General features: G+C 43.7%; 1 protein-coding gene across 1 annotated transcript in view; it reads right to left on the bottom strand.

Annotated features, from left to right (window-relative positions):
- The window catches only part of LOC147361942 (ATP-binding cassette sub-family C member 4-like), a 221,769-nt gene extending 202,316 nt beyond the window's left edge, over positions 1–19,453 (bottom strand). Inside the window, 1 exon segment of the mRNA XM_086330260.1 lies at positions 6,132–19,453. Within this exon segment, the coding sequence (XP_086186386.1) occupies positions 6,132–6,187 (56 nt within the window). The 5' untranslated portion in view covers positions 6,188–19,453.
- Between the last annotated feature and the right edge of the window lie 1,986 nt (positions 19,454–21,439).

A 21,439-nucleotide genomic window follows, 5' to 3' on the forward strand; every position in this document is an offset into this window, starting at 1 on the left:
ATTGTTTGCAAAATTACGTGAATGTCCTTAACAATGCTAAACCATATGCTTAAATATGGTCAAGATGGTAAATTTTATGTTTTGTGCATTTTTCCACAATTTAAAAAAATGTAATGAGAAAAAAATTGCACATGATGTGCCTCAGTTGGAAATCTTCCTGTGTTAGAGTCTAGACTTTGTCACTTTCTAGTTGAATGACCACAAACTAGCCACATAACATCTCAGTATTGGCCTCTGGAAACTGAGGAGAACATGTGGAGATAGCACCTCCCAAGGCTGCTGAGGGGATCACCTGAGAAGACAGTGTTGCTCTAAACAGGAAAACATCTCACCAGAAAAAGAGCAGCTGTCACCACGACAGAGATCCTGAGTAATCCCACTGGGCCGCAGTAGAAAATCTCTGATAACTTTGACAGATGCAGTTACAATGACAGAACCCAACAGGAAGAACAAAGACTCTGCTTCTTTCCTGGCAGTCAGTCAGTGAAACGCCATGGAATCTTTGTTTAACAGACCTGCCAGCTTCCTTTCCCCTCTATAATAGTGATCTCTTTCCCTGGCCCTTTGAAGACTTGCGTGTAGCTCTCCATAGTTGTAAACCTCAACTATAATTCTCTGCTGATCCCATAAGCCTATCTTTGCCAGAGAAATATCTGATACCCTCTTTGTTTCATGTCAACAGAGAGAAAGGGGGTCAACATGTTTGGGGGACCCCTGGAAGACTCAGGCAACTTATTCCCTTGACACATCTGAATGGACTCTAATTGACACCTCTCAGGTTGATGAGGTAGGATGATCAAGATCCCAAAAAATCAAGAAAAAACTACAAGAGATAAAATTTTTAGGCAGATTAGTTTTCCACAAGGACACACCATACCTCTAGGATGTTCTACACCTTGCTTGAGACTGTAGTTATTGTATAAAATTACCAAAACTCAACAAACTAAATGATTACAGGAAACAGGTCAAGACCAGAAAAAGCACCTGGCAGAGCTCACCCAGACGCCATCTACAACATGTGGATCTCTCACTGTTAATGAGGAACAAGTGGTATTCTGGAACTGGTGCAAAGAATTCTAGCTTGAAATTAAACATTTCTATGTATTCACAATCATTAGTTACTGAGGGCCTAACAGCACCAACCTCCCTAAACCATCTCAGCACTAGGCCAGTTCACATCCCCCCTCATGTCATCAGCTTCTCTGACAAGAGTCTGTGGAGAGTCTGACTTGACGCTAGTGGCAGTTTCCACACCCACACTCCCTTTGCAAGGGGACAGTTTACTGACTGAGATGTGGCCAGTGTCAGTGGAGTAAGGATGCAACCATTCCCTGATGGCCAAATGCATCTGGTCCAAGACCCTGCTCCACCCTCATCTCTGGGGACAGGTCCTGCACTAACCCCCAACCTGCTGCTTCTGGGAATAGGGGGGTGGGGGGAGAAATGCAGAGCACAACCCCAAGGCTGCAGTGCAGGACAGCGGGGACATTGCCAGGGAGAGTCTCAACAGACTGGGCATGGTTCAAAAATTGTGCCACTGATTTTCAATTATGGGAAAAAGGAAGAGTCATTCAACAAACCATATAGGAATATGGGCTGTTTGGGAAAATGAGGTCCATCTTATACCAAATACTAAAATAAATAAATAAATATATATATATATATATATATATATATATATATATAGTTGTCTTTATTGGTAGAAATTAAATAAGAAAAGAGAGCCAAAATAGAATGCGTACAGAGATATACAGGATGCTAGGATTTTAAAAAAGACATATTAAAAGGCAATAGGAGAAGCTAAAAAGAAAAGTTCAATATAATTAATTATATCTAATTTAAAACCTCTAAAGAACAAAGGAAAATCTGAAAAAGTATTATATGTGTTATTGCAAATTATTCAAATATAAAAATGCCTCATAGGAAAAAATGTCTATGAAGAGACAATTCAAAGAAAGACAAATAATCAATAATGTTCCAACTCTAAAAATCAAATAAATTCTTATTAAAACTGATATTGGACTTCCCTGATTGTCCAGTAGTTAAGAATCCATCTGCTAATGCAGAGAACACAGGTTTGATTCCTGGTCCAGGAAGATTCCACGTGGCATGGAGCAACTAAGCCCATGAGCCGCAACTATTGAAGCCCACTCGCCCTGGAGTCTGTGCTCCATAAGAAGAGAAGCCCCTGCACCACAGTTAGGGAGTAGCCACCCGTCACCACACAACTAGAGAAAAGCACGAGAACAGCAATGATGACCCAGCATGGACAACAATAAATAAGTAACTGTTTGACATTTTTAACCTCAGTCCCATTAGAAATGTAATTCAGGTATGCACAAATAGCAATGAAATAAACACACAAGCAGTTTTTAAGAGGGCAAACCTGATGGAACAAAATTCGGCTTTCACCAGTTATTCTACTTCTAAGAAACAGCCAAATTATCAGTGAGTATATGTGGCTAACAGAAATAAACTTTTATTCACTTCTTATTCTATAGTTTTAATTTTATTGCAGAAATTTCTAAAATCCACAATAATTACCTATAGCCATAACGAATGCCTTCTCTTTGACCCTAAGTCCCACCTGTGCTGTGAAAACACTAAACCTCCAGTGAGGTCATTTGTATAAAGACAATAAGCTAGTTACTGGCATCATTTGCAAGTTTAGAAAGCAGGTGAAATATGAGAAGAAAAGCAAACACCCAATGAGAAGATGAAAACTCAGTTTTTCTCTACAAGGCGGACTTTGTCTCTGGGCAGTACTTCCTGCCTGGGCTCATGTCAGCTTTCCCCAGGGCAGCGAGTGGGGAACACAGGAAATCACGAGAGTACCTCAGACTTTACATACAGGCTGGAAATTGTGTTCAACAACTAACTTCACAAAGTCTGGACCCCTTTTAAAAGTTAACATCGCAGCACTGTTTATAATAGCCAGGACATGGAAGCATCCTAGATGTCCATCAGCAGAGGAATGGATAAGCAAGCTGTGGTACATATACACAATGGAGTATTACTCAGCCATTAAAAAGAATACATTTGAAGCAGTTCTAATGAGGTGGATGAAACTGGAACCTATTATACAGAGTGAAGTAAGCCAGAAAGAAAAACACCAATACAGTATACTAACACATATATATGGCATTTATAAAGATGGTAACAATAACCCTGTGTACAAGACAGCAAAAGAGACACTGATGTATAGAACAGTCTTATGGACTCTGTGGGAGAGGGAGAGGGTGGGAAGATTTGGGAGAATGGCATTGAAACATGTAAAATATCAAGTATGAAATGAGTTGCCAGTCCATGTTCAATGCATGATACTGGATGCTTGGGGCTAGTACACTGGGACGACCCAGAGGGATGGTATGGGGAGGGAGGAGGGAGGAGGGTTCAGGATGGGGAACACATGTATACCTGAGGCGGATTCATTTTGATATTTGGCAAAACTAATACAATTTTGTAAAGTTTAAAAATAAAAAAATAAAAGAAATTTGCAATATAGAAAAAAAAAATCCTAATACGTTTCTTTTGATGTAAAAAAAAAAAAGTTAACATTGAAGTAGTAATGCCAGTGGGAGGGGTGGCTGAAAGCAGAAGCCAGTCTCAACCTTCCATCAGAATCACCTGGAGCTTATTTAACCCCCACCCCCAGAATTTCTAACTTTACACAATTGGTCTAGAAAGAGTGCGGGGGGATGGGGGGGACGGGGGCGGCGGGATTTGCATTTCTAACAAACTCCCAGGTGATGAGGATGAAAGCTCTGAGAAGAGCTGCCCTAAAGCTTGATTATAGAGATGTTTCACATGCATCATCTCCAAAAGCAAGAACTTTAAGAACTTGCCTTGAGAGACTCCTGCCAATAAGACCAAAGGTGTGTTTGGAATCAGCTTCTCTGTGCATTTACAAACAAGTACACAAATAGAACCTACTCGATACAGCAGTTACATACACAGGGAGCCAGACTGCCTGATTTGGGGTCCAACTCTTTCACTTTCTAGCTGTGTGCTGGTAGACAACTCACTCAACCTCTCTGCTTCAGCAACTTCAAGTGTGAAATAAGAGGTAATAGCTTCTCTCCTCCCAGCAGGAAAACTGGAAATGGGTGTCTACCAAGATCAATGAGAAGTCTTTATCTTCCCATTTCCACACACACATTTTGAAAATCCACAGACAGAAGGTGCCTTGCCCTGCCTTAAGCAGATATTTGACTATTTCAGTATTATTTAGAGTAACCACACCCACATTCCTTCTTCTAAGCCCCTTTCCTTAAGGGCCACCAAATGACCAAGAGACATAACTACACACTGAATATACCACCATCAGAACAAGCATAGGCGCTCCCATTCCCTGGAGCTAGGTTCCAGAAACAAAAGACCTAATAATAACCAAAGAGTGATTAAAATCCAGAGGTTCAGGCCTGCCTAGTTAGTTCAGTTCAGTTCAGTTGCTCAGTCGTGTCCGACTCTTTGTGACCCCATGAATCGAAGCACGCCAGGCCTCCCTGTCCATCACCAACTCCCAGAGTTTACTCAAACTCATGCCCATCGAGTTGGTGATGCCATCCAGCCATCTCATCCTCTGTCGTCCCCTTCTCCTCTTGCCCCCAACCCATCCCAGCATCAGGGTCTTTTCCAATGAGTCAACTCTTCGCATGAGGTGGCCAAAATAAAGTATTGGAGTTTCAGCTTTAGCGTCAGTCCTTCCAATGAACACCTAGGACTGATCTCCTTTAGGATGGACTGGTTGGATCTCCTTGCAGTCCAAGGGACTCTCAAGAGTCTTCTCCAACACCACAGTTCAAAAGCATCAATTCTTTGGTGCTCAGCTTTCTTCAGAATCCAACTCTCATATGCATACATGACCACTGGAAAAACCATATCCTTGACTAGATGGACCTTTGTTGGCAAAGTAATGTCTCTGCTTTTTAATATGCTATCTAGGTTGGTCATAACTTTCCTTCCAAGGAATAAGCATCTTTTAATTTCATGGCTGCAATCACCATCTTCAGTGATTTTGGAGCCCCAAAAAATAAAGGTCCCAGCTATTAGATGAAGACTTCAGGTAAGAGCTTCAGCTCTCTGCAGCATTTTTCATTGGTGTTTCCTCACAGTTCAGGGACCCTTCAGTGGTTTCAGGACCAAATGACTCCTGGGTAGGACCACCTGCATCAAGACCATGTACTGCTTCTCTGAAGGCTAAAGATCTGCATAAGACCCCCACGGGTTTCAGGGACCACATCCCCAGGGTTTGGTCCTCAAATGTGGAAGTGGAGATATTCACAATAGAGAAGGGGGCCGTTCAAATACATACTCCAGTCCTGGCTGTGTGTCCCAGGCAAAAGCAAAACGTGTTCAAGAATAGTATCCCCATTCATTACATTAAAAACAAGTCTTTTTACACACATGAAACTTGTCACAAATAGATACAGGAAATGCAGTGAGAGATGTACAGGGAGAGAGGGAGGGAGGAAGGGAGACATTGTCATAGGCACAGTGACGAGGGAGCCTGGTGCAGGCTGAACTCAGCTGTCACCTAAGGAATATGGGAGAAATGGGGACGTTCTTGGACGATGGTAACAGTGCAGGACACTAATTGGATAAAGGAAGCTGTTCATAAACTGCTTGCTTAGGGGTAAAATAAGGATGCCGCTTTAGTTCAGAACTGCGAATTCCTGAGCAGTACTGGGGAAGCCGGCTAAGGATGGAGTGTGGCTGTGTGGTATTGGGTGTGTGGTATTGGGTGTGTGGGGGGTGGTGGAGGGGGTGGTCCAGTCCTTCTCCCGCTTGGCGGGAGACTTCCCTTGGGCAGCCTGGGGTCTCAGCTTCCCTGCCTCCTGCTTCACTCGCCGCCCCTCCTACTTCTCCTGTCCTATTAGGGCCTAAGGAGTTTGCTGGTGGGGCAGCGAGCTACAAGTCAGGGAGCCCCACCACGAGTTCCCTCTCCCTGGCTCGCCAGATGCCAGGGACCACTTGGCCCCAAGGGCTACAAGCAGCCTGGTGCCCAGGGCGCCAGCGGAAAGCGCTCCCTCGCCCCGACCACCCCCCTCCTCGGTCCCCAAAAGCTCAGCGGCGGCGTCAAGCACCCGCCCCACGACGGCGGAGGTGCCACAGCCCAGGCGGGTTCTCACCAGAAGAACAGGCGCGAGCAGAAGTTCGCGTCCTGCAGCGGGTTGGGCTTCCACATCTTGCAGGTGGAGGCGGCCGCGGGTCGGGGTCGCGCTGCTCTGGTGATGGAGCTGCTCCTGGAGACGCCGGCGGGGAGGCTGGAGGCTCAGACACAGCGCGGTCCTCTCTTGGGGAGACAGAACCACCTGCTTCAGGGAGTGGAGCACAGTGGGGAGCCACCCGCTTGGTGCCTCTGCCCCTGGGGCCTGGAGTCGGGAGCGGTGGGGGCAGCAGGACCAAGGGGCAGCCAGGCGGGCTCTGCCGGGGGCCGCGCAGGTGTGAGGCGAGGCTGCAGGCGCGCTTGATGGAGCCACTTAGGGAAACTGCGGCACCCAAGGCACCGGACAGGGGCGCCTACGTTTGGGCACCGGGCTGCAAATTCTACCAAAGGTCGCGCTCTGAGCCCGGGCCCCCACCCAGAAGACGGAGAGGGAGGGGCAGGCTGCATCAGAAACGCTCCCTCAGCTGTGATGAAGACCCAGAGAAAGCTGGCACAAGGAGATAGCAGCCTGCGCTCTGGGCACTCTGCCCTCATCAAGACCAAATAAGGGTGCTACAGGAGGGTGTCCAGCTGTTATGGAGCAGGGACCTTCCTGGGCTAGATCCCACCCCATACCCTCTACCTGCTTCTTGTTTGTGCATGCAGTGCTCACTCAGTCCTGTCCGACTGTTTGTGGCCCCATGGACTGTAGCCCACCAGACTCCTCTGTCCGTGGGATTATCTACCCAAGAACACTGGAGTGGGTTGCCATTTCCTCCTCCAGGGGATCTTCCTGAACCATGGATCTAGCCTGCATCCTGCTTCTCTTTGCATTGGCATGTGGATTCTTTACCACTGAACCACCTGGGAAGCCCCTCTTGCTTGGAGAAAAGCTTTAATCTCCCAGGTCTCCTCTGAACCACAGAAGGCTGGCTCAAGAATTAATGATTGAAAGAATGTGAATGTGTAGTAACAACAACAAAATATTAAACAATAGATCAGCCATATAGCAATCACAAAATCTTTAGTCCTTCCCTGAAGGATTTAGATCATATAGATGACAGTGTCTGATGCACATTCCTGAGTTGTTCTGCAGATACTAAAACCCTCACCAGATGGAAGAAGTTAACTGCATGATGACCACGAGCAGGGAGCCCCCACACCAGCTGGAGCCTGAGGACTGAAGATGTTAAACCCCATGACATGACCCTGTTACCTCATCATCAACCAGTCAGAGAATAATGATGGAAGTGATCACCTACACTGCACTTTCTCCTTCACCTTCCCTATAAAAACTCTCCCCTGAAATCCATCAGGGAGTTTGGATTTTTTTTGAGCATGAACTCCTTGCTTGACTCTTTCAATAAACCTTTGTTTCCTCCAAACTCCAACAGATTTTTTGACCTCGGACAACAACAGGGTTTAGCACAGATTATGTTTGTAGAGGTGCAAGACCTAATGAAAAGTAACAGAAAGTTAGAGAAACTCAGATGATTTTGGAAGATGAATGCATGGTGTTAATGGGGGCAGCTTTCTGGCATCTTACATGCTGCATTGTGCAGGGAACCTCTGTGAGCTTGTTGCTGCCCTCTTAGACTGGGAAAGGGAAATCTGAGGGGAGAGAGGCTGTCTAATGTTTTTTTTCATCATGAGCTAGGGCCTAGACAAGTAAGAGTGGCATATGTTACAGAACACAGGTCATGCATATTTCTGGGGAACTCCCCTTACTTTTAACTCTAACAACACCCTATTCAGCAGCGTATTATCCCTATTTTATGGATGAGAAAGATGAAGCTCAAGGACAGCACTTATCCACAGTCTTCAAAGATGTATTAAACAATGACTCCTGATTTGGACTCGAGCCCAAGGCCAGCATGACAGTCTCACTGGTGGATGGACAGTGTGCATCAAAACTGCCTAGAATGTGTTATTTGAATGAACGAATGACTGCAGGACTGAATGAACAAAATGTTGGGCTCCCACCCATAAGTATGTAGCTATTTGTGTGGCCATCTTACCAGCTCAGCAGTTTTCTTCCCTTCCACCCTAAATGAAGAAAGGTCAAAATTTGTGGAGCTTATCACAAGATCATGTTGCTATTCTTTGATAATTTCCCTTTTTAATAATGACTTTTGGCTTCAATTACAAAATACAAGTAAGTTCTGGAGAACTGGTATACAGAAATGTGGCTCCAGTCAACAGTTATGTACTGTGAAATTTCAATTTTCTATGAGAAGAGATCTTGGAAGTTCTCAACATTAAAAACAAAAAAGAAAAATGGTTAAGGTGTGAATTGACTGCTATGTTGATTGCCTTGGCTGTGGTGAGTATTTTCTATAGTCCATGGGTTGCAAAGAGTTGGATGTGACTTAGCAACTGAGCATGTATGTGTATCAAGTCATTAGGTTGTATTTTCAATATTTACATTTTAATTGTTATTTATACCTCAATAAAGCTGGAGGGAAAAATGATATTAAAGAAAGCCTTAATGTATTCAAATATTTTTATAAGTCAACTTGTAAGAATGACAGAATGTTGATCATGTTCTATCAGTGGGCATTGTGAGGATTTATTATACTATTTTTTGATATTCCATGCATGTTTAAAATTTTCTGTTAGAAAAAAATGAAAACAGAGCTGAAATTTATAACAATTACCTACTTTCTGGTGTTAGCTCTTTCTGAGATAATGCAATCTACAGTTTACATAACCCAACTTCACCTGATTTACAGTCCTCTTAAATCTCTTGCTGAAGTTGGAAGCCTAGTGACTTCCCTTATCAGGCTTCCCCAGATTGTTCTCTCCAGTCCCTACAACTATCTCATAATTAGCATCTCCAAACTGTCAAATACACTCTGTCCCTTCAGCTTCTGCTGTCTTTTTTGCTTTTAACTAAGATCTTTTGAAACTTATCAGCATTCTTTTCTGAACATTAATATGATACTTAGAAGAGATGTTAAAATCCAGCTTTGAACGGTATAGAGAAGACTCAACATGAAGCCAGGGGACCAGAGCTTTAGATACTTCACTTATTACTTAACCTTTCTCACCTAGCCCATCTAAGGTCTAAAATGGGAAATTGGCACTCTTTGTACTCTGTGTAGGTTTATTGTGAGTCTCATAATGTGTAAATACACTTTTTAAAACTTAAAGAAACATACAAACCAAAAGGTTTCCATTCACTGGAATGGACATTCCATCCATTCCATTCATGTTTAGCTACATGACCACAAAGCCATGCGTGGAGGTTACAAACAGAGAAGATGTATTAAGGTCTATATCTGCATGTGTTTTCTGATCTTAAATGTTCAGTACTATAACTAAAGGCAATAATAAGTGTTGGAAAGGATGTAGAGAAATTGGAACTCTCATACATTGCTAGTGGGAACGTAAGGGGGTACAGCCACAAAGTTACCACATAATCCAGCAATTCTACTCCTAGGCAGTTAAATGAAGCCCATGTACACATGAAAACTTACATATGAATGTCATAGTGGCACTATTCATAAAAGGAAAAAATGTATTGGAGGCAGGGCAATCCAAGGGTACATAAACTGATAAATGGACAAATAAAACATGGTATTACAGGCAATGGAATATTATTTGGCATTTTATAAAATACTGATGCATGCTATAACATGGATGAACACTGAATACATTATGCTGAGTTAATGCAGCCAGCCACTGACTCTAGTGGAAATGATGAGACAGCATCTAATAAGGGACTCAGTCTTGTCCGACTTGATTCATTCCCAAACAAGCCTCAGGGACATATGATGCAAATTTATAACTGTGTGAAAACTGATGTTGAAGCTGAAACTCCAATACTTTGGCCACCTCATGCGAAGAGTTGACTCATTGGAAAAGACCCTAATGCTGGGAAGGATTGGAGGCAGAAGGAGAAGGGGACAACAGAGGATGAGATGGCTGGATGGCATCACTGACTCGATGGACGTGGGTTTGGGTAAACTCCAGGAATTGGTGATTGACAGGCAGGCCTGGCGTGCTGTGATTCATAGGGTTGCAAAGAATCGAACACGACTGAGCGACTGGACTGAACGGAACTATAAATTATTAAATTGTCTACAGTATCTCTGTCAAATAGTCAAAGCATCAAGCATTAAATCTGCAGCAGATATAAGAGCAGTACTAAAATGGTTCAGCTGAGACAGTGCTGGTCTTCAAGCATTTTTCTATCAAGACAAAAGGGATTCACAATTTAAATACACTCCAGTCAGTAGCCATAGTCTGAATATGGTTAAAATTTCATTGTCACTCCACCGTCCCATAATATATCCACCTCCATAACCTCAGGAATGGACATCTCATTCAAATCTAGCCAATAATAGTACGCTATGTCTCTGTTCAAAGGGTTTGGCCCAGAGATAAAGTGAAGGCCCATGTTAGGCCAGTTGGCTTTCTTCCTTGAGGATATTTTTGTTGCTGTTCTTTTTTGTTTTTGTTTTTCCTCGAGTTAGGGTAAAACTTCACTTTCCTTTCTAGTGAGGGAGTTATAAGGACATGACCCATGATTGCTGGTAGCTATGTGCCCCATTTACATGGAGAGGCCCAAAAGAATAAAGAAGCTTCCCAATGGCGCTGGTGTTAAACAAACCACCTGCCAATGCAGGAGACATAAGAGATGCAAGTTCAGTCCCTGGGTTGAGCAGATCCCCTGGAGGAGGGTATGGCAACCCACTTCAGTATTCTTGCCTGGAGAATCCCATGGACAGAGGGGCCTGGCAGGCAACTGTCCATAGGGTCGCAAAGAGTCGGACATGACTGAAGTGACTTAGCATGATCACACATGCCTAAAAGAATAAAGCTGATACCCAAAGGAAAGTGAACAGCTATTTATTAAACACCTACTGTGTGGAAAGACTGATCCAGAAGCCAGGGATAGGATACATAAGTAGGATGAGTGATGTAAAGGAGAGTCTTGGCATCAGGCTTCCAGGGCTCCTGAGACTAGCAGGATCCCTCCTTGGACGGTGTGACCTGCTGGAGCAGAAACTGTCATGTTCCCGCTCCTATCCTCTGACATTCCCTCACTGTTTTGGGAGCTCTATGCTTGTAGAGCACATTGGGGCCACATGTAAGACAAGCCAAAACCCCTGGACTCAACCCTCAGCCCACTGATCAATGGGGAGTTGGTAGATAAATGCCCCAGTGCGTTGCCCATCGGTTGAAGCAATTCTCTCTCCCATAGTGACCCAGCAAGAAGGAATCTAGTAGCCCAAGCTGTAACTTGTTTGTTAACACACTCTTTATTGACTTCCTTCCTTCTGTATATCACTTTTCCACTCCCTAAATGTGTTTTCCTGGGATCACTTCCAAAATAAACTACTTCCACTCAAATCCTTGTCTCAGGGTCTGCTACTGGAGAACCCAAACCAAGACACCTACCAAAACAGTCCTTCTAATTACTGAGAAATGTATTTACTCCCTTGCATCCATAGAAGTCCTAACTAATAATACTGTAAACCTTGGGTTGTCCAACACATTTGAGGACTTCAAATGCATCTGGTCGAAACTGAGGTGTGCTATATGTATACAAAACACAATAGATGTCAAAGACAGTGTAAAAATATTTTTCTCTCATTAATGATTTGTCACATTGATTACATGTTGAAACGATATTATTGTGAACATACTGGTTTAAAAATATCTTACTAATATCCATTTCACCTGTTCCTTTTTACTTTTTAACATGACTATTACAAAAATTTTAAGTTATAGTTCATGTCATATTTCTATGGCTGCAAGATAAGGCAGTAGCTTTGGATAAGAAGCAAATGAGAAAGGGCAGCTGGCCTTTGGCCCAAAGCTGGGAGTTTTGGTCAGAAAGCCTGAGGTGCCTCCTCTTCAAATGAGCTTATCTGCAAGGGTACATTTAACCCCATGTCGTGTATCTATGCAAAGTTCAGAATTAAACTATAGGGTACAACTTGCTTGTATCCTGTGAGAAATTCCACTCTGTAAACAAAGACCAAATTCTGGGCCAAAGTTTTCTCCCTTTTACCAAGTGGTAAGTATGTGTGTGTCAGTTATCATTTTTCAATGTCCAGGTGACAAATCTTTACTGTTTAGACAAACAGCCAGACTGTTTCTAGTACACATCTGTGTGTCCTATAGGACTGTAACTTTTCCTCGGCTACAATCAAATCACTATTCTTACTTCAAATTTAGACTTTCATCCAGCAACTGACTATTAAGTATTGCAATACATCTCTGCCTATCAGTCAACTTTTCAGTTTCCATAGAACAACCATCTCTGTATTGTGATGGCACTTCTTTGTAGATCTATTTGTGTGTTTTATTACACTTCCCTGAATTGTTCAAAGTAAATGGAAGATGGAAAAAATGAATATGTTAATATTAAAAATAATGTAACTAATGTAAATATAGAGAAATGAAAGGAGGTACCTATTCAGTCTGATTTGCATGCATATTAGAAGTAATGGTTCGTTATATGTTTAACTTTGAAGGAAGAGAAACAAAACTTTTAAATCTGTAAAATACATATAGCAGGTTTATTCATAATTACCAAAACTTGGAAGCAACCAAGATGTCCTTCAATAGGTGAATGGATAATTAACCTAGTTCATCCAGACTATGGAGAATTATTCAGCACGCACACACACACACACACAATGTACAACATGGAAGAATCATAAATGTTCATTACTAAGTGAAAGTAGTCAGTCTGAAAAGGTTACATGCTGTATAATGCTAACTGTATGACAAAAAGGCAAACTATGGAGACAGTAAAATGACCAGTGGTTGCCAGAGAGTGGAGACAGGAGTAAGGGATGAATAGGTGGAGCATAGATGATTTTTAGGACAATGGAAATACTCTGTATGATACATGATAATAAAAATGTCATACATTTGTCTAAACTCATAGAACACACACCAGGAGTGAATCCTAATGTAAACTATGGACTGTGGGTGACTATGATGTATCAGTCTAGATTCTCCAGTTGTAGCAAAGGAAGGGATGTTGGTCGTGGGGAGGCTCTGGAGTGTGAGGGCAGGGGGTATATGAGACACCTCTGCAATTGCAACCCCCCATAAAAGAAAAAAAGTCAATGAAATACTGACAAGATATTGATGAAAATGATGGAGACCTGGGTTTGATCCCTGGATTGGGAAGATCCCCTGGAGAAGGAAATGGCAACCTACTCTAGTACCCTTGCCTGGAAAATCCCAAGGACAGAGGAGCCTGGTAGGCTACCGTCCATGGGGTTGCAAAGAGTCAGACGTGACAGAGCGACTTTACTTACTTATATATCCAAATGGTGAAATGTTATAATAGAAGAAATATAGAGGTTTTCTTCTAAGTTATAGACCTAATAGTTATAGATTCTATAGTACTAGTATATCCTATTGATATCATAGAGGATTTCACAGGCTTACTCATTATCTGATACAAATACAGCTTTCTTCAACTCAATCAAGAAACTTAGAAGGCCAGACTTGGCCTTTCTGTTGTCATTTTTTAAAAGTAATTTATAAAACACTACCAGAGTTATCATCATAACCTTCTTTCCATCCTGTGCAAATCACCATCAAGAGAATCCAGTTTTTCTTCATTAACATATTTTTGTGCTTATTAAATGGCTTCCACTTAATTAAGAGAAGCAGAATTTAAGAAATACATTTATAAAATTAACTTGCATTGCATATTTTTCACATTTAATCTCTGTTTTGAATATTCATAGGTATGTTATATGATATTCAGGGTTAAACCTGAAGTGCTGTTCCTGAACATAAAGAACTTCAGGCATTTTTTTTGTATTTTTGTTTTCTGAGAAGAGACTTCCCTTCCTTCCTTTTAGATGGTCTCCTTTCAACTGCACTCTCAGGGAAGCTGCAGGTATAAAAGTAGCAAACTGAATCTAAATGAAATGCATGTTTCCTACCCTCTCAGAACTTACAACAGATACTGAGTATGTAATTCCCATCCTTAGAGTCACACCTTCTCATGAAGGCTTTTATTATAATGTGGACAACAGAAATGAAGTCCATTATGTTTCAATACTAAAACAAAAAATGTTAATGCTTTTGATGGGCATTTTCCTAAAATGTGTTGCTGATGCCCCTCCATTCTTAAGAGTTTGCAGAACACGATGGCAAATATTATTTGGTATCATTGCCAACATGCAGTGTTGTGCCATTTAGTACAATAGTCTTCCCTTTAGTACAAAATGTTTCCCTTGTGGCTCAGCTGGTAAAGACTCTGCCTGCAATGCAGGAGACCTGGGTTCAATCTCTGGGTTGGAAAGATCCCCTGGAGAAGGGAAAGACTACCCACTCCATATTCTGGCCTGGAGAATTCCATGGACTTCATAGTCCATGGGGTAGCAAAGACTCAGACACTACTGAGCGACTTTCACTTTCAATAGTCTTAGAGGCTAACAAAACATGGATATAGGGATTTATGGATTTACTAACACACTTTTAATAGCTATGATTTAACTTTTAAATTTTCATGTCTGTTTTTAAAATATATTTTCTTCTCCTCATGTTTCTAATAATATTTTACTTTTACTACTTTTAAACTTGTTTGTAAAGTAAGATTTAAAAGGCTTTAAAGTAAGCATCTGAGGGTCTCCACTAGGAATAATAATGATGACTTTGGACATATAATTTTGTCAACTTCATTGACAAATGAAGATGCCTCTTGGTCTCAGTTGTCTTCTATGAGACTGAAACTGTCCAGAGAATGACAGCTGGAGAAGTGACTGTTATCAGATGCTCTGCTTTGCTAATGGTTTTATAGTGTCCCCAAATGGTTAGTAAATTTCTATTTTCTTTAATATGAAATATTTCAATATTTCTAAAAATACAAATTTTTATATTTTAGCAGTATATACATCCCAAGCAGATTACATAAAATACTGATATTTGCCTACTTATTTAAGAATTTTTGTTAAAGAAATAAGACTTATGGAAATGAAAAAGAGGAAGTAACATCAAGAGTGAGAGAAGTCAGACTGAGCCCTGAAGCCCTCCAACATTCACAGGTAAAGACTCACCCAAGGAGACTGAGGTGGGAGAAAATGAGCAGTCACAGAAGTGAAGAGAGTGTCTCTAGAAGGAGAAGCTGGAGACCATGCTTCTGAGAGGCAGGTATGATGAAGATGAAACAGTAATGATTGGATCTGGCAAAGCAGAGGTTTTTGATGACTTATTAAATGCAGCATTTTAAAGAGAGAGCGAGAAACCCAAATGGTCCAGGACCTCAGGGCAGTCAACAAAGCCAAGGACACACATCCAGTTGTCCCTAATTCCTACACCCTACCTGTAATTCCTACAGAGTTTATTTAAGCAAGAATACCCTCCCAGAGGAAGAGCAGGCACACAGGTGAGGAGCTGCTGTCCTGGGTTTCTTTGGCAACCTGTTTATGCCAAGATTGCTCAGTTATGTTCAACTCTTTGTAACCCCATGGACTGTAGCCTGCCAGGCTCCTCTGTTCATGTGATTCTCCAGGCAAGAATACTGGAGTGGGTAGCCTTTCCCTTCTCCAGGGGATCTTCCCAACCCAGGGATTGAACCCAGGTCTCCTGCATTGCAGGCAGATCCTTTACCAGCTCAGCCACAAAGGAAGCCCAAGAATGCTGGAGTGGGTAGCCTATCCCTTCTCCAGTGGATCTTCCTGACCCAGGAATTGAACCAGGGTTTCCTGCATTGCAGGTGGATTCTTTACCAGCTGAGCTATCAGGGAAGCCCAACATGAGAGGGTAAGCTGACCCTAAGTCAGGTTGGTAACAGACAAGACACCTAGGAGGCCATGTGTGGGTGCATGAATGCTCAGTTACCAGTTGTAACTGAGTGACCCCATGGACAATAGTTGTAACTCTATGTGACTCCTTGGACAGTAATCCATCAGGCTCCTCTGTCCTTGGAATTCTACAGGCAAGAATATTGCAGTGGGTTGCCATTTCCTACTCCAAGGAGGCCATGGAAGGCTAGTTAATGAACATGAGCAATAGTTTTTTCTCCAAACTTCAGCTTGTCAAGCCACTAGGCAGACTCATAGGAACTCACTACAGGAGGGAAGCTCTGTATAATTGGTTAGTTGAGCTCAGAATAACCTGTGGCATGAAAATATAGCCAGTCTGGTAGTGGAGACATGTACCATCTACACAGTGAACACCCCCAACACCAGACCCCCAGGTCCTCCAGACAAAACCCATTCAGACCAGAGGGATATATCCTGGAGAAGACTGGTAGATAGACTTTACTGTCATGCCAACAGCACGGGGCAACTTCAAGTATTTCTAGGTACTAGTGGTCATATTTTCAAGGTGGGTAGAAAGGCTCCCCACTAGAACTAAAATGGCAAACAAAGTGGCTAAAGAGATATAATTCCCAGGTTTGGGCTCCCAGGTTCCTTATAAAGTGATAATGGCATAGCATTAGCATCTCAAGTGACAAAGGGGATAACAAGTGCCCTGGGCATAAAGTGGACTTTTCACTAAGCCTGGAGACCCAATCATGAGGGAAAGAAGAGAGATCCAATCACACCTTCAAAGACACCTTAGCCAAGCTATGCCAGGAGAAAATGTTACGTTACTCCCACTTGCCCTGATCTGCATGCTGTTAGCCCCAAGGGTAACAGTGTGCCCTTAGAGTCAAGTGTGTTTGAGCTCATGGTAGACCCACCCCCTAAGCCAAGAGAAGGGACCCTTTAGTTCCCTTGAAGTAGGACAACTCAAGTGTGCCCTCCCTGTAGGAGAAACCAAGGTAACCAGTTGATGCCTGTACCTACTGACTTGCCTGCCACTCCTTCCAGCCAGAGGCCCAGGTGGCTCTGAAAACCTGGAAAACAGCAGCCCTCAATCCCAGTCACTCCTGAGAGGAATGGATCCCACTTGGTGATGCCAATCACCCATCTGCCCCGAAGTTGCAGGGGGTCACTCCATGGGGACATCACACTCAAGTGAAGGGGGCCTTGAGCCCCATCCTTTGGAAAGACAACCTAGGTCAACAGATCCCCTTGAGTACTCATGTGAACCTCTCTCTGACCTGAAGTTTCTCTTCCAAAAAACAACAAAAGTATGTCCCTAAGGAGCAAATGACTAATTTTGGGAGTCACTGTGTTCAGAGGAGAGCTAGTGACCTTGGCTGGGGGAACAAATGCAACCCTGTCACCATAAAAAAGGGAACAGTCACCCTTGCAACAGTGACCAACCAGAACAGCTGGGGCTTCCAACTGTGACGCAAGCCCACTGCCTCCCAGACCAGGATGATCCTGGGGCACCAAGTTAACCTTGAACACCCATTCATGCCCAGGGAGGGGTCTATGCACCAGGCGGCATGTGGAGATGTTTTCACATGGATGCATGTGGCCTCATAGAAGAAGGCGCAGACGGACCACTGAGAGAGCCGCTGGGCTGCATACACCAGGCCGCCTGATCCAGGAAACAATTTGAGGCCAGGGTGATGGGGCCACTGGAGCACCCCTGGGTTTGTGCTTTCCTGGGCCCCTTCATGACCCTCAGAATCTGGAAAACTCCAGACAGTGGTGGCTCAGAGGCAGAGCAGTTAGGGTGAAGGCCCGGGAGCACCAGACACGTCCACAGGCAGCAGGAGAAGTCCTGCTCCTCCCCAGGCCCTGAGGACCCCACACTCAGCAGGAAGCAGCTCCAGGAGCTGAGCCTACGCCCTCAGCACCCTCAGGATGAGGAGCAGGACGGGGACAGGGGAGGGGTGTGTCACGCACAAAGCCCATCAACAGTTCCCGGGGAGGAAACATCGAATCTGCTCATAAAGTCTAAGCTTTTTTTTCCTTTGTGTTGGGTTGAGTTTCATTTGCTCACAGTGTTTGTTGTGCAGAGGTCTAGTATTCAGCCCTTCAGACCAGAGTCCCTGGTGCAAAATGGCCACACTTCAGTTCAAACGGCTGTGTGCAGAGACATGGCACCCAGCACTATGATCTAGAGCTACAGCAGCACAGCTAAGCCTTCCCATGAGAATCTCCCCCCTCCCAGATGACAGCCCTGCTGTCATATAAATCATATAAATTTATATTTATATCATATAAATCATATAAAACAGCCCTGCTGGTGTGGGGGAGAGCATGTGCTCTAGACCACAAGCTTCTACCTCTCATGTTTTAATGGGAATAAAGCTCTCCTCTCATTCTGAATCAAATTTCTCCTTCTATAGGTGCAAGGGATACCTGGCAGAAGGACCCTTGCTGGAGTCTGACTCGGGAGTCTAGGTAACAGAACAGGAAGAAATCAAAGCCTCTTCTGCCCCATAATGGAGTATGATCCTCCTAGAAACCTAGATAAGGGAGAAGCACTGGACTAGCCTAGGAAACTAATGATCTGCATCACTACTTTGAAAAGTGATGTTTAGCCTAGGAAATTCATTGTCCCTCCCACCCCTCACCCAACCCAGGTGAGGTTTGTAGGCTGCCTTGTTCTATCAGGTCAAAGACTTAACCTCTCAGAGTGGGATTCTTGAAGGAAATCCATTGTCTGGGAGACCCAGGCTCACACTAGAGCCAGAAGCCAATGATACTGAGCATTTTCTCCTTTAGTCACACCCACCCATCTGACCAAAGCCCCAAGTGAGTGAGTGAAGTCACTCAGTCTTGTCCAACTCTTTGCAACCCCATGGACTGTAGCCCACCAGGCTCCTCCATCCATGGGATTCTCCAGGCAAGAATACTGGAGTGGGTTGCCATTTCCTTCTCCAGGGGATCTTCCCAACCCAGGGATCGAACCCAGGTCTCCTGCATTGAAGGCAGACGCTTTAACCTCTGAGCCACCAGGGAAGCAAGAAACACCCCTATAAATCAAGTGAGTGATTTATTTATCTTCTTATTCTATATTTGAGTATAGCCAATCAACAATGTTGTGATAGTTGAGGTGCATGGCAAAGGAATATAGCCATACATATACAGGTATCCATTCACCCCCAAATTCCTCTCCCATTCAGGCTGCCTGGAGCAGAGTTCCCTGTGCTATACCATAGGTCCTTGTTCAACAGAATGATTTAGACTTGAGACTTGGAGACTGGTTTTAAGCATGGATATGTATTTAAGGAGCTGCAGGGACAGGAAGCAGGCTTTCTCAACCTCAGGCCTACTGACATCTAGGACTAGATAATTCTTTGTTGGTGGGGTGATCTGTACAATTATTAACATGTTGTACATCTTGGTTCATTAAGCTGGGGTGCTTCCAGCATTTAACACGACTCCTAAATACATACAATTTCACCCATAGATACTCCAGTACACACCTCTGAGAGATAAAGAATTGAGAAAGATAAACACAGTCCATTTCCGTTTAATAATCACCTTAACATTAATATATATATATATATATATATGTGTGTGTGTGTGTGTGTGTCTATATGTGTGTGTGTGTGTGTGTGTGTGTGTGTATATATATATGTGTGTGCTCACGTTCAGTACTACGTCTCAAGAGCATCTTGAGAAACTTTGTCAGATGACTGCTAAAATTTTAATATTAGGATTTCACTAGATTTTTCTTCTGTTCCCTCAGTCATTATAAGTATATGCATTTAATTTGGCATTACATTTCTTTACTTAACAATCCAAGACGTTGTCCCAGTGACCACTGCTCCCTTTTCTAAATCATTATAAACCATCAGTTTAATACTGCACTTTGGAATTTTACATGGAAGCAGTTTCTGGAATGATTCATTTCTTCCCTTTGAAATATTTGGATAAAAAGATTCAATCTTATCTTGATACCACTCCTTCTCTTTCATTATTATTGTATAATAACCTAATGAGATAATTTTCCACCCAAGAACTGGAGTCAGAAATTAAAAATTATTCTGAGGAGAGGTAGGAATTTACCAAAGGCCTGGAGTGGTGGGAGGCGCTGCCACATAGAGGTCACAGCTGACAAAGATAACTTTTCCTCCCTGTCACAGTTGTTAAGGGACATGGTTTTGGTGAAAATGCTGTGATGTTTGCCTTGGCTGCTTTTTACATGTCCACACCCTAGTTTAAAAGCCGAGAGAAGAAACTGATCAACACCTCAGACCCTCTTGCCTTTTCTACCCTCACCCTCCCGCTTTGTCCTTCTGAGTGAAGCCACTCAAATATCAAGAGATAAGCTTTTAAACAGCTGGGAAGTTAGCTGGAGAAAGATTTCAGTTCTGAGACAGAACTCTGGGGAGTCCTGAATAGAGGTGAGGGGAAGTCCAAGGGCTTCTCTTGGCCTCAGACCTTATTAACAGGAAGTTTGTACCTTTCCACCACCCTCTTCAATTTCACCCACCACCCACCCCCTGCCTCTGGAACCACCAATCTGTTCTTTGTATCTATGAATTCGGTTTTGCTGAGGTTTTTCGTTTGTTTGTTTTCAATAAAATGTTTTAATCTTTAGACTTGGGTACCACAACCACAGTGTGGAGCCTGACTGCATACGGTGCTTGGAACCCAGGGCTCCCTGGACATTGAGTTTCTCCTCCCGACCTCCCTAAGACCTTCATGTATGTTAACAACACCATAGAGGTTCTCACATTCGTTCATTTACTCATTGGGGAGCTTTCTGCGTGTATAGGTCTGTGTCCACACCGTGGGCAGTGTAGTGAGGAACAAGTGAGATGAGAGCCAGGATAGGAAAGAGCTGGAGACCAGCCGCCCTGCCCTTTTCTGCAGGAAAGGCAGAAAAGGAGCCTAAACAGCCCCAGAACAATCACAAATGCTCCTGCGCAAACGATGAGCCTCTCCTGTAGACCCTGCACCTGGGACCCCCACCAGCAGGGGGCAGCACCTGGGAGCGTCGTAGTGATGCTGGACTTCCACCCACATGGACCTCCTGAGTCTGAATCTGCAGGTTAACAGTGTCCACAGGTGACCTGCGGAGAAAGCAATGGCAAGCCACTCCAGTACTCTTGCCTAGAAAATTCCTGGACGGAGAAGCCTGGTAGGTTGCAGTCCATGGGGTCGCTAAGAGTCAGAGACGACTGAGTGACTTCACTTTCACTTTTCACTTTCATGCATTGGAGAAGGAAATGGCAACCCACTCCAGTGTTCTTGCCTGGAGAATCCCAGGGACGGGGGAGCCTGGTGGGCTGCTGTCTATGGGGTCGCACAGAGTCGGACACGACTGAAGCGATTTAACAGCAGCAGGTGACCTGCTAAGTCGCTTCAGTCGTGTCCGACTCTGTGCGACCCCGTAGACGGTAGCCCACCAGGCTCCCCCATCCCTGGGATTCTCCAGGCAAGAACACTGGAGTGGGTTGCCATTTCCTTCTCCAGAGGTGACCTGTAGGCACGGTCAAATATGGAA

Source organism: Bos grunniens, chromosome 12 (assembly GCF_055505025.1).
Source record: "Bos grunniens cultivar Pamir isolate PY7600 chromosome 12, Bosgru_T2T1.0, whole genome shotgun sequence".
Lineage (NCBI taxonomy): Eukaryota > Metazoa > Chordata > Mammalia > Artiodactyla > Bovidae > Bos > Bos grunniens.